The 13,043-nt window shown below is 33.5% G+C and overlaps 1 protein-coding gene across 1 annotated transcript in view; it reads left to right on the top strand.

Moving 5' to 3' along the window:
* The window catches only part of ASXL3 (ASXL transcriptional regulator 3), a 215,859-nt gene that overhangs the window by 181,835 nt on the left and 20,981 nt on the right, over positions 1–13,043 (top strand). The window contains 1 exon segment of the mRNA XM_051970269.1: positions 12,600–12,696. Within this exon segment, the coding sequence (XP_051826229.1) occupies positions 12,600–12,696 (97 nt within the window).

The following is a 13,043-nucleotide window of genomic DNA, read 5'->3' as shown; positions in this document are numbered from 1 at the left end:
ACTATTTCTATAGCATATACAAATTTATCTTAGCTTCCTATTTTTTTACTTTTCCCATATTTTACCATATCTTTATGGTAATAATTTACCATATCTTTAAGTCCTACAATATCATTTTAGTATTATTAACAATCCCAAATCTAAATTCTAAAGTGGTAGAATTGGGATACCAGTTCAGGTCTTTTGACTTCAAGTTCACTGTTCTTTCTTCTATATCACAATGTTTTCTCTTTTTTACAAGAGAATATCTTAGGTTTTAAACCTGGAAGAAACTCTACTTTTAGATCACCTTGTCCAATCCCGTCATTTTATTAATGAGGACTTTTGAGGTCTAAATAGGGTATGTGACTTTCCTGCAGTCACAGAGATTGGGAAGGAGCAGAGTCAGAATTAAAATTTGATCCTTAGAGTCCAGTCTCGTCTTCTTTTCCTGAGGGCCCTGCTGCTTCCTAAATGAAGCTAAGTAAGATAAATTAAGATATATCTAAGATGTATCTAAAATTGTGGAAACTTGGTCATTGCTAATGAAATGTCAGTTATAATATTTAAGGAATATTCATGGGCTCTCACTATAGTATAAGAGAATAAAGTCCTACATAATGAAAATTATTCAGTTTGGAGAAAAAAAAGGATATTAATCTTTTAAATTGTTAAGATAGTGGCATTTCAGAAAGTCAGAGTTACAACAAAAGTGAGTGTTGTGATATAGTTAACATTGTAGAAGTTGAGTATTTTGAAGTTCTAGTTGCTCAAGTTTCTTCTTGCCAATGTTTGACATCTTTATGTCCTATTAAGTAAACAATCAATGGAGTATGACCAGTACTTTTCTCTTAATTAAAAAGGAAAAATTACATCTCAAAGATTCTCATGTGACTTCTTCATAAAAGAGTTGTTTGTATTTCAAATGAGTACTGTAGTCATGCCTAATCAGAGAGACAGGAATTTAAAGCCCCACAGAATGAAAAATAAACCTTTCTAGAAATGTTTGTTGTTCCAGCTCATTAACACATTGTATCCATTGGACAGTGTTTCTTAAAGGCCATAAAAATTAATAGTGTATTTAAAAACTGCTTTATTGGCATGTTTCTCCAAAGTCTAATTTAGCCCTAGTGTTTAATTGTGCTGTCTCTATGGACAGGAATTATGGAAGCTAATTTTTGTTTTGTTTTAAGAGATTTTTTTTTTCCTGTGGTGGTAGATCATGCATTAGTGAAAAACGCATTTATCCTCTTGTATTAAGGTACCTAAAATTCTGATACAGTTCTCAGGATGTATCCAGATTCACTTGACAGTAAAGTGAAATTTCCACTCGGCATTTTTGGGGATTAAAAATTACATTGAAGAATACTCTTTGTGTAATTATTCCCTCCAGATCAATAGATATATCCAGATTCTGTAGTTCTCATTCTGGAGATGATAAAATAAAGAAGATGAGAAAGTTGAATCTTGAGCTTCTAGATTCTTGTTTCTCTTTTGTTTTACTGTGCTTTCCTGATATGAAGGAAGTATTAGCTTACTTTTTTTTTTAGCCACATTGCATTTGTACTATTGTGCAAGATTCATTATTAAGCACTGTGATGACTGTATGTAGCACCCAGAGTATATTAGAATCAGCTTGAGTCAGAATAAGGGAGAATGCTTGCTCTTTATTCTTTATGGAGGTGAAGGGGGAATGGTGATATGAAGTGAGAGCAGTCGTGATGCAAATCTGGCCAGCAGTGCCTCTAGCTCTCTCACTCTACCCACCAAATTATTTCTACGTCATTTCCTATACAATACATCAAAACTTGCACAGAGAGTAGAAGGGGCCATTCTTTCTCCAAGCATATATCAATAGAGTTTCGTCCAATTGTTATTTAGCCTCAAGTACTAAGAGGCACCTCAGTGCAATGAGAGCTTCAAGAGCTTCAGCCCATTACAAAACACTTCAAATCTTAATGACATAGTGAACTCATGTAGTGGATATAATGGGAATAGTTTTGAATTTGAATCTTTGTTCCTTTTGTGGAAATCCTTTGTGGATGTTTCCACAAAATATTCTATGTTGTATCCTTATTGGGCCTCATTTTCTTCACTTATAAAATGAGGGATCTTGGACTACATTACCTTCCCAAGGTTCTTTAAAGTTCTAGAACTATGCTTTTTTTTTTTTTTTTTTTTTTTTTTTTTTTTTGATAATCATTGTGCTGTGGTTTTCAGTGAAGATAGATGTCTTTACTTGCAAGTGCATTGGATTTAAGTGAGGCAGAGCTTTGTAGAGTCATGAGCCTTATTCTCTCCTCCATAGCTTTTGGAGTTCAATGGCAAGATGTAAGTCAGGATAACTGGCGATAGACCTGGAAAGACCAAGGTCTTTTATCTTTAGATATAGATGATATATGTTAAGGGTGGTAGGGGCTGATAAAGAAGTTTTTGCCTGGAAGGAAAACCATATCCCAATGTAGAAAATGTATGTCACACTTCTAGTTTTGGATTGTAAAGCTGTCATTCCTTCATTCCATAATTCTGATACATAAATTAAGGAATGGGATGGGGGAAGATGATTCAAGTCTGTAAGAGTGCTAGAAAAGGAGATCTTTATTCCCTGCTACAACTTTCCAACCATGGTTTTGGTAAGATATATCTTTGGCTTTTAATAATTTATTTTTTTCTTTTCTATTATGTATCTTTGAGTTATGATTGACGATGGATCAGAGCATAAAAACCTCACAGTCAAAAAAGGAAGAAATATTAAATGCAGATCATAATGCAATAAAAATTACATGTAATAAAAGGCCATGAAAGATAGACTAAAAACTAATTGGAAACTAAAAAGGCTAACCCTAAAAAACAACTGAGTCAGCAAATCATAGAAACAATAATTTTATCCAAGAGAATAACAATAAAGAGACAATATTCCAAAACTTATGGGAGAGAGCCAAAGCAGTTCTTAGGGGAGATTTTATATTTCTGAATTCCTACAAAAATAAAATAAAGAGAAGATCAGTGAATTAGGCATGCAACTAAACATAACTATAAAAAGAACAAATTAAAACCACTCAATTGAATACCACGTTAGAAATTCTGAAAATCAAAGGTGAGATTAATAAAAATTGAAAGTAAGAAAAATATTGAACTAATACATAAAACTAAGACTTGGATTTGTGGGGGGAAAAACAATAAAATGGATAAACTTTTCATTAATTTGATTTTTTTTTTAAATAGAAGAAAACCAAATTTCTGGTATCAAAAATGAAAAGGGTGAATTCATCACCAATGAAGAAGAAATTAAAATAGTAATGAGGAGTGTTTTTTGCCCAGTTATGTGCCAATAAATCTGATAATCCAAGTAAAATCTAGAAATATTTATAAAAATATAAATTGCCCAGATTAAGAAATGAGGAAATAAACCCATTGTAGAAAAATAATTGAATAAGCCATGAATAAACTCTTTAAGAAAAAATCTCCAGGGCTAGATGGGATTGCCAGGGAGTTCTACCAAACATTTTTTAAAATTAATCAATATTTTTAAAATAAGAAAAGAAGGAATTCTACCAAATTCTTTTTATGACACAAATAAGATACCGATACCTAAACCAGAAAGAGGCAAAACAGAGAAAGATAATTATAGACCAACCTCTGTGATGAAAATTGATAAAATAAGTAAATACAATTTTAGCTAAGATTTATAGCAGTTTATCACCAAGATAACACTATGTGACCAGATGTAATTTATGCCAGGAATGTAGGACTGGTTCAATATTAGGAAAATTATCAGCATAATGTACCATATCAATAACAAAACCAATTGAAATCATGATTCAATAAATGCAGAAAAAGCTTTTGACAAAATGCAGCACCCATTCCTCTATTAAAAATACTAGAGAACATGAGAATAAATGAAATTTTCCTTAAAATGACAAAACAGAATCTAAAACCATCAGCAAAACATTACATATAATGTGGATAAGCTATTAGCTTCCCCAGTAAGATCAGGGGTGAAGCAAGGCTGCCCATTTTGAACACTGTTATTAAATACAATACTAGAAATACTAGTTTTTGGGATAAGAAGAGAAAAGGAACTTGAAGGAATTAAAATAGGATGAGGTAAAACTATCACTCTTTGCAGATGATGTGGTAGTATTCTTAGAGAATCATAAAAATTCAAATAAATATTGAACTAAAATTATAAAATCAACTATAAATTGAAATAACAACTTTAGCAGAGTCTCAGAATATAAAATAAACAATATACATCATCAGCATTTCTGTATATTCCAAACAAAGCCCAGCAGCAAGAGATAGAGAAATTCCCTTTAAAATAAGTATAGACAGTATTAAATAGTTAGCAATCTACTTGCCAAGACAAACCCAGGAGCTGTATGAACACAATTATAAAACATGCTTCACACAGATAAAGTCAGATCTAAATAAAATATTTTTCCAAAATACACATTGCTCATGAGGAGGCCAATTTAATAATAAAAATGACAATTTTGCCTAATTAATTCACTTATTAAAACTAAACTAAAAAATACTTTATAGAACTAGAAAAAAATCAGTCCGGAAAAATAAAAGGTCAAGAATATTAAACGAAGTGATTTTAAAAAATACAAAAAAGGGGAGCTAGCTATACCAGACCTAAAACTATATTATAAAGTAATAATCAAAAATATTTCGTACTGGCTAAGTAGTGTGATCTCTATTAGAATAGGTTAGGTCCATAAGCCACAGTAATGAATGACTATAATAATTTGATAAATCCAAAGACTCCTGCTTCTTGAATAAGAACTTGCTATTTCATTAAAAAAAAAAAAAAAAAACTACTGGGAAAACTGGGAAATAATATGGCAGATGACTAATATCTCATACCATATAGTAAGATAAAGTCAAAATGGGTACTTGATTTAGAGATAAAGGGTGATAACATAGGCAAATCGAGAGCACAAAATTGGAGAGTTCTGAAACCATATGGGTTTGAGAACATAGATAATGTGAAGTAGACAAAAGGAAAATCAAAGGGGGTCAGAATTACAGAGCAGTTTTATTTCTATTAAATCAATTTTTTTTAATTTTTAAAAAATTTTAATATGTATTTTTCAAAGCATATAATAAATTTACAATTTCACACGTCTTTATTTTCTTCTTTGTATAGTGTAATGTTCTTGTTTATGGATGATTAAGTTCATGATTAAAAAATAATTTTATAAATTTTGAATAACAACTAAAATTCTTTATCTTTATATTTCATTTTTAATTCTTTGAACTTCCAAACTATGTGAAGATCAGTTGAACATAGTGGCAAATGTGATAATCTTTCAAATGCTTATTAATTGCTGTTATGTGGAAAATGGTGAACAATGGGGGGAAAATTGTGAAGAACAAAAGTAGAAGACCATTTATGAGAATGTTTTAAGGAGGATTCTTGTTCAGGTAGGCATAGGACTAAATGGCCTTTAGTATTTATACAGATGAGATTTGCTGAAGATTACAAACTATAGAGATGCTTATCTTAAAGGCTGACAATTAAAATAAAAGAGTAATTCCCTGTCAATAGATTGATTCAATAGTGAAATCCTCCACGTGTTCTTTGTTTGTTTGTTTGTTTTAACTTGGCATTCTATCCATTGCATTCAGCCCCAGAACATTACAAACGTTCTTCAGTGAAATGTACTAACATGTAAAGAAATCAGTTATCACAATCTATGCTATAAAAACTAAGGTGAAAAACATAGCTTCCAGCTACTTCATACATTCTTTCCATTTAGTTCAATAATGTGTATATTTTAGAGATTATGGACAAATTGAGAAAGAGGAGATCAGACTAAAATCTTAGCAAGATAATTTTGAAGTACTTTTAGTGATCTCCAAATCCTCATGCCACACAAAGCCTTTGTCTTTAACATCAGTGATCTCTGTGTGATATTTTGTGGGGGGAGAGAGAGAGGGGGGAGAGAGAGAGAGAGAGAGAGAGAGAGAGAGAGAGAGAGAGAGAGAGAGAGAGAGAGAGAGAGAGAGATCTGCATATCTACATACATAGATATATATCAAGGGCTAACAAGTCATGTAACAGAAATAACTAAATTGTTTCACTCATTAATAACTTAGATGCAACAATTAGCATTAAGGACATCAGTGACAGTATGCACTGCGAGTTTCAGGTACCAATCAGTCAATTCTTTCAATTTGGGCTTTGCCTTTTGGTTTTAAAGTATCTGGCTAGTTTTCTTTTATGTTATTTACACTTTTTTCCTCCATCATTTTTAGGTATTTTAATGCTGCTTAAATTATTTTTTCTCACTTTATTTTCCAAGGCAGTTATTTTTTCCTATGAAATATTTTACATATTCTTCTATTTTTCAGATTTTTGACTTTGTTTTACTATTTCTAGGTGTTCTGGAGTCAATAGTTTCCATTTGGCAAATTTTAATGTTCAAGGAGTTATTTTCTTCAATAAGATTATGCTTTTTTTTTATAAGCTCTTTTCATATTTTTCCTCCATGACTTGCATATGTTTTTGTTATAAATATTTTTTTGGCATTTAGCACTTCAGCTCTTTTCAGAATTTTTGTTGGAATCATGTCCAGGCTGCATTTTGATTTGAGGCTTTATAAATTGTAGGTGTTTTTCATCATTCTCTTATTCTCTATGTTTTAAGCTTCTCTGTCTCATAGTAGTTCTTTATAACAGGATTTTTTCCCCCTCAATCTTCTAGCCTATTTACTAATTTTGGATTTTATGTTAGTGCTGGATTTTCCATTTTTCAGTAGGGATGGAGGATATCAGGCTTTTTGGGCCTTTTTTTTCTGCTTGCTTTTATAACTCAATCTGAGGACCTACAGGTTTTTAGTTCTCTTAAAATAGTGTGATTCAAGGAAAAGCCTCTTCACTGCTCTTTTAGTCTGAGTTTGCCTCAACCCAGGTTTGGTTCTGCTGGCTTATATGTGGTTGAGGATATCAATAGACTGCTGTTGAACTCACTTAGCCAAATGGAAAGTTTTGCAGCTTCAGTATGACTAAACTGCTTTCTCCTATTTGGTCTGGGATTTCTTTTGTAGTTATTTCATTGCAAACTTATTAATAAGCTAAAGGCTAGAATCAGGTCCATATCACAAAAAAAGAGAATAATTGACAATGTTAAAGGCCACAGAGAGGTCAAAAAGAGTGAGAGTTTAGAAAAGGTCATTAGATTTAGCAATTAAGACAACTTTAGTAACTTTGGAGAGAGCAGTTTCAGTTGAATTATGAGGTCTGCAGAGTTTAGAAAGGAGTGAAAGGAAAGGAAATGGAAGTAACAATTTTAGATTATTTTCCAAGGAGTTTGACCACAAAAGAGAAGAAGGATATGGGACAATTTCTAGTGCTGATAGATTGATCAAGGGAAAATTATTTGAGGATGAGGGAGTCATGGACATATTTGTAGACATTTATTTGTAGGGAATCAATTGGGCAGTGAGGTGCCACAGTGAATAGAATACCAGAAATAGAACCCTGGTGTCAGGAAGACTTATTTTCATTGCTTTGATAAGACCTCAGACAATTATTAGCTGTGTGACTTAAGTCACTTAACCCTATTTGCCCCAGTTTCCTCATCTGTAAAATGAGTTGGAGAAGGATATGGCAAAACACTCCAGTATCTTTGCCAAAAAAAAAAAAAAAAAAAAAAAAAAAACCCAAATGGGTTCACAGAAAGTTGTACATGAATGAAAAATGATTGAACAACAGACAAGGAAGCAGTCAATACAGAGAGAGAGATTGAAGATAAATGAATGAGTGAGGATAATATAGAGGGTGAAGTGTTGAAGAAGACAGAATTGAATGGGATTTTTTTGTTTTATTTTGTTTTTTTATCTTAATGATATTTTATTTTTTCAAATATACGTACAGATTTTGATTTTCATTTTTTAAAAGGTCATTCATTTTTATAAGATTTTTGTATTCCAAATGTTTTCTCCCTCCCTTCCTTCTCCTCCTACCCAAGACAGCAAGCAGTCTGTTATAGGTTGTGCATGTACAATTATTTTAAATACATTTCCACATTTGTCATATTGTGAAAGGAAATCAGAACAAAATGGAGGGGGGGGGGGGAACATGAGAAAAAGAAAAAAAAAAAAAAGAAAAGAAAAAAAGGGTGAAAATTGTATGCTTCTATTCACATTCAATCTCCATTTTTCTCTTTGGATGCTGATGGCATTTTCCATCCCAAATCTATGGAATTATCTTGGATCATCACTTGCTGAGAAGGGCTAAGATCAAATAGTCTTGCTATTACTTATACAGTGTTCTTCTGGTTCTGCTCATTCGGATCAGCATCAGTTCATATAAGTTGAGTACTGTTAGTGCTGGAAAATGTAGACAAAGAAGCTGTTAGGAGGGAATCAGGTCACGGTGAGTGAAAGAAGGTAGAATGTGACAATACAGACTTCCGGCCAAGATGGCAGAGAGGAGGCACACAGCTGTGTAAGCTCCACGTTTTTCTCTCAGAAATGTAATTTCATTACAAGCCTCTGAATTAATGCTTGACTGAAAAAAAAAAAACCCACAAATACTTACCAAGAGAAGACATCCTTGAAACGCACCAAGAAAGGTCTGTTTTTGCACGAGGGTGGGACGGTTTTGGATCCAGTGTAGGCTGAGGGCAGGCAGGCAGCAGTAGCGAGAGCATGGGAGCAGATGGGAGAGGGGGTGGGGTGTGATCACAGCAGTCTCTGCAGGGAGAGCTTTGCTACAGGATTAGATACTTTGCCCTGGCAGCAAGCCAGCAGCCCAGCAGAGAAGCTAAAAACACGAGGGGGGGGGGTTAGAATACAACCCCAAACAGCTGGAGTTTCTCAGAACCTGGCCACCCCTCCCCCACAGTGTCTCAGCATGCTCTCGGAGTCTCAGCGCGCAGGCGCAGCACAGTCTGGCTAGTGCCTCGCTGCTGCCCCCGCAGTCTGTAGAGGAAGCTCGGTAATACCACCCAGCCCCTTCCCCCCCCAAAAAAAAACACACTCCATTTAGGGTTTTTTTTCTTTTTTTTCTTTGCTAGTTTGTCTTTGATTCTTTGAAAAAATGAGCAAAAAATTGAAGAGGACTTTAACCCTTGATAGCTTCTATACAGATAGAGAGCAGACTCTAAACCCTGAAGAGATTAAAAACAGACTGTCTCCGGGTGAATCCCCAAAGGAGGAGATCATCAAATTGTTAGTCTTAAAAATGAAAAGGGAGAACTCACCACTAATGAAGAGGAAATTAGAGCAATCATTAGGAGTTACTTTGCCCAACTTTATGCCAATAAATTTGACAACTTAAATGGAATAGAAGAATACCTCCAAAAATATAGCTTGCCCAAACTAACAGAGGAAGAAGTAAATATCCTAAACAGTCCCATCTCAGAAAAAGAAATAGAACAAACTATCAATCAACTCCCTAAGAAAAAATCCCCAGGACCAGATGGATTTACATGTGAATTCTATCAAACATTTAAAGAACAATTAACTCCAATGCTAAATAAACTATTTGAAAAAATAGGGATTGAAGGAGTCCTATCAAACTCCTTTTATGACATAGACATGGTACTGATACCTAAACCAGGTAGGCTGAAAACAGAGAAAGAAAATTATAGACCAATCTCCCTAATGAACATTGATGTTAAAATCTTAAATAAAATATTAGCAAAAAGATTACAGAAAATCATCCCCACGATAATACACTATGACCAAGTAGGATTTATACCAGGAATGCAGGGCTGGTTCAATATTAGGAAAACTATTAGCATAATTGACTATATCAATAACCAAACAAACAAAAACCATATGATCATCTCAATAGATGCAGAAAAAGCATTTGATAAAATCCAACATCCATTCCTAATAAAAACACTTGAGAGCATAGGAATAAATGGACTTTTCCTTAAAATAGTCAGGAACATATATTTAAAACCTTCAGTAAGCATCATATGCAATGGGGAAAAACTGGAACCTTTCCCAGTAAGATCTGGAGTGAAGCAAGGTTGCCCACTATCACCATTATTATTCAATATTGTATTAGAAACACTAGCCTCTGCAATAAGAGTCGAGAAAGATATTAAAGGAATGAGAGTAGGCAATGAGGAAACCAAACTATCACTCTTTGCAGAAGATATGATGGTATACCTAGAGAACCCCAGAGATTCTACTAAAAAGCTATTAGAAATAATTCATAATTTTAGCAAAGTAGCCGGATACAAAATAAATCCCCAGAAATCCTCAGCATTTTTATACATCACCAACAAACCCCAACAGCAAGAGATACAAAGAGAAATTCCATTCAGAATAACTGTTGATAGCATAAAATATTTGGGAATCTATCTACCAAAGGAAAGTCAGGAATTATATGAGCAAAATTACAAAAAAGTCTCCACACAAATAAAGTCAGACTTAAATAATTGGAAAGATATTAAGTGCTCTTGGATAGGCCGAGCAAATATAATAAAGATGACAATACTCCCTAAACTAATCTATTTATTTAGTGCTATACCAATCAGACTTCCAAGAAAATATTTTAATGATCTAGAAAAAATAACAACAAAATTCATATGGAACAATAAAAAGTCGAGAATCTCTAGGGAATTAATGAAAAAAAAAAATCAAATGAAGGTGGCCTAGCTGTACCTGATCTAAAATTATATTATAAAGCAGCAGTCACCAAAACCATTTGGTATTGGCTAAGAAATAGATTAGTTGATCAATGGAAAAGGATAGGTTCACAAGACAGAATAGTCACCTATAGCAATCTAGTGTTTGACAAACCCAATGGGATAAGAATTCATTATTTGATAAAAACTGCTGGGATAACTGGAAATTAGTATGGCAGAAATTAGGCATGGACCCACACTTAACACCATATACTAAGATAAGATCAAAATGGGTCCATGACCTAGGCATAAAGAACGAGATTATAAATAAATTAGAGGAACATAGGATAGTTTATCTCTCAGACTTGTGGAGGAGAAAGAAATTTGTGACCAAAGATGAACTAGAGACCATTACTGATCACAAAATAGAAAATTTTGATTATATCAAATTAAAAAGCCTTTGTACAAACAAAACTAATGCAAACAAGATTAGAAGGGAAGCAACAAACGGGAAAACATCTTCACAGTTAAAGGTTCTGATAAAGGCCTCATTTTCAAAATATATAGAGAACTGACTCTAATTTATAAGAAATCAAGCCATTCTCCAATTGATAAATGGTCAAAGGATATGAACAGACAATTTTCAGAGGATGAAATTGAAACTATTACCACTCATATGAAAGAGTGTTCCAAATCATTATTGATCAGAGAAATGTAAATTAAGACAACTCTGAGATACCACTACACACCTGTCAGATTGGCTAAGATGACAGGAAAAAATAATGATGAATGTTGGAGGGGATGCGGGAAAACGGGGACACTGATGCATTGTTGGTGGAGTTGTGAACGAATCCAACCATTCTGGAGAGCAATCTGGAATTATGCTCAAAAAGTTATCAAATTGTGCATACCCTTTGATCCAGCAGTGTTTCTATCGGGCTTATATCCCAAAGAAATACTAAAGAAGGGAAAGGGACCTGTATGTGCCAAAATGTTTGTGGCAGCCCTGTTTGTAGTGGCTAGAAACTGGAGATTGAATGGATGCCCATCAATTGGAGAATGGCTGGGTAAATTGTGGTATATGAATGTTATGGAATATTATTGCTCTGTAAGGAATGACTAGCAGGATGAATACAGAGAGGCTTGGAGAGACTTAAATGAACTGATGCTAAGTGAAATGTGCAGAACCAGGAGATCATTATACACTTCGACAACGATATTGTATGAGGATGTATTCTGATGGAAGTGGATTTCTTTGACAAAGAAACCTAACTGAGTTTCAATTGATAAATGATGGACAGAAACAGCTACACCCAAAGAAAGAACACTGGGAAACTAATGTGAACTATTTGCATTTTTGTTTTTCTTCCCAGGTTATTTTTACCTTCAACAACAACAACAACTGTTGCAACAAGAGAACTGTTCAGTTCTGCAAACATATATTGTATCTAGGATATACTGTAACATATCTAACATATATAGGACTGCTTGCCATCTAGGGGAGGGGGTGGAGGGAGGGAGGGGAAAAATCGGAACAGAAACGAGTGCAAGGGATAATGTTGTAAAAAAAATTACCCTGGTATGGATTCTGTCAATACAAAGTTATTATTAAATAAAATAAAATAAAATAAAATATTAAAATAAATAAATAAAATACCCAATACAGAGAAAAATTCTTTAAAAAAAAAAAAAAAAAGAAGAAGGTAGAATGTGAAGAAAAGGGAAGAGATCTAAATTTTCCCTAGCAAGTAGTTTATAAAGGAGAGTAAGATAGTGTACATTCATACATAGAAACATATGTATTTATATGTCTTATGTCTTAAGAAGGTAAAAATGACAGGGTTTACTCCTATCATTGTATTACTAGAAATCCATTTATTTTGTTACTTTCCCTTTTTCCTTTATCTTCTTTCTTTTGTACTCTAAGCCTCATATTTTCTTTAATTGGAATCTTCAGCTTATTTCTGTGTAATCTTTGTTGAACATCTTTCTGATTATTGTGTCTTATTGGCTTATTTTGTAGATGGGAAGTGATGGAGTTTTACGCCTCAGTAGTTCTGCCCTAAATAATGAATTCTTTGCATATGCAGCACAAGGATGGAAACAACGATTAGCAGAAGGTAAATTTCCAATTTTTTCTCATCCTATGACATATCAAGTCTCAAAATCTACTCTATAAACTCATCATAGCACAAAAATCACTCACTACTTGCTTAGTTTTCTGGGAAAACTGGGAAGAGAAGCTTTAGTATATTCTACTTAAATGGAAAGACAATGATCCTGGATTTTGTGCCTGTGACTGACAATTAATTTTGTTAAATTCTTAATTGCTGTCTTTCTTCTTACTAACTCTGATTAGTTGGCTGTATTCTTCTATGGATTTAGCTTGCCAATCAGCGGCATACTCATACCTCATAGCATATTCTTTTTTCTCCCCCTTTCCTTGCTAACTATATGCTCTCCCAAA

The sequence above is a fragment of the Antechinus flavipes genome, chromosome 1 (assembly GCF_016432865.1).
Source record: "Antechinus flavipes isolate AdamAnt ecotype Samford, QLD, Australia chromosome 1, AdamAnt_v2, whole genome shotgun sequence".
In the NCBI taxonomy this organism is placed as follows: domain Eukaryota; kingdom Metazoa; phylum Chordata; class Mammalia; order Dasyuromorphia; family Dasyuridae; genus Antechinus; species Antechinus flavipes.
Note: the sequence above shows the minus strand (reverse complement) of the source record. Positions and strands in the feature narration are given on the sequence as shown.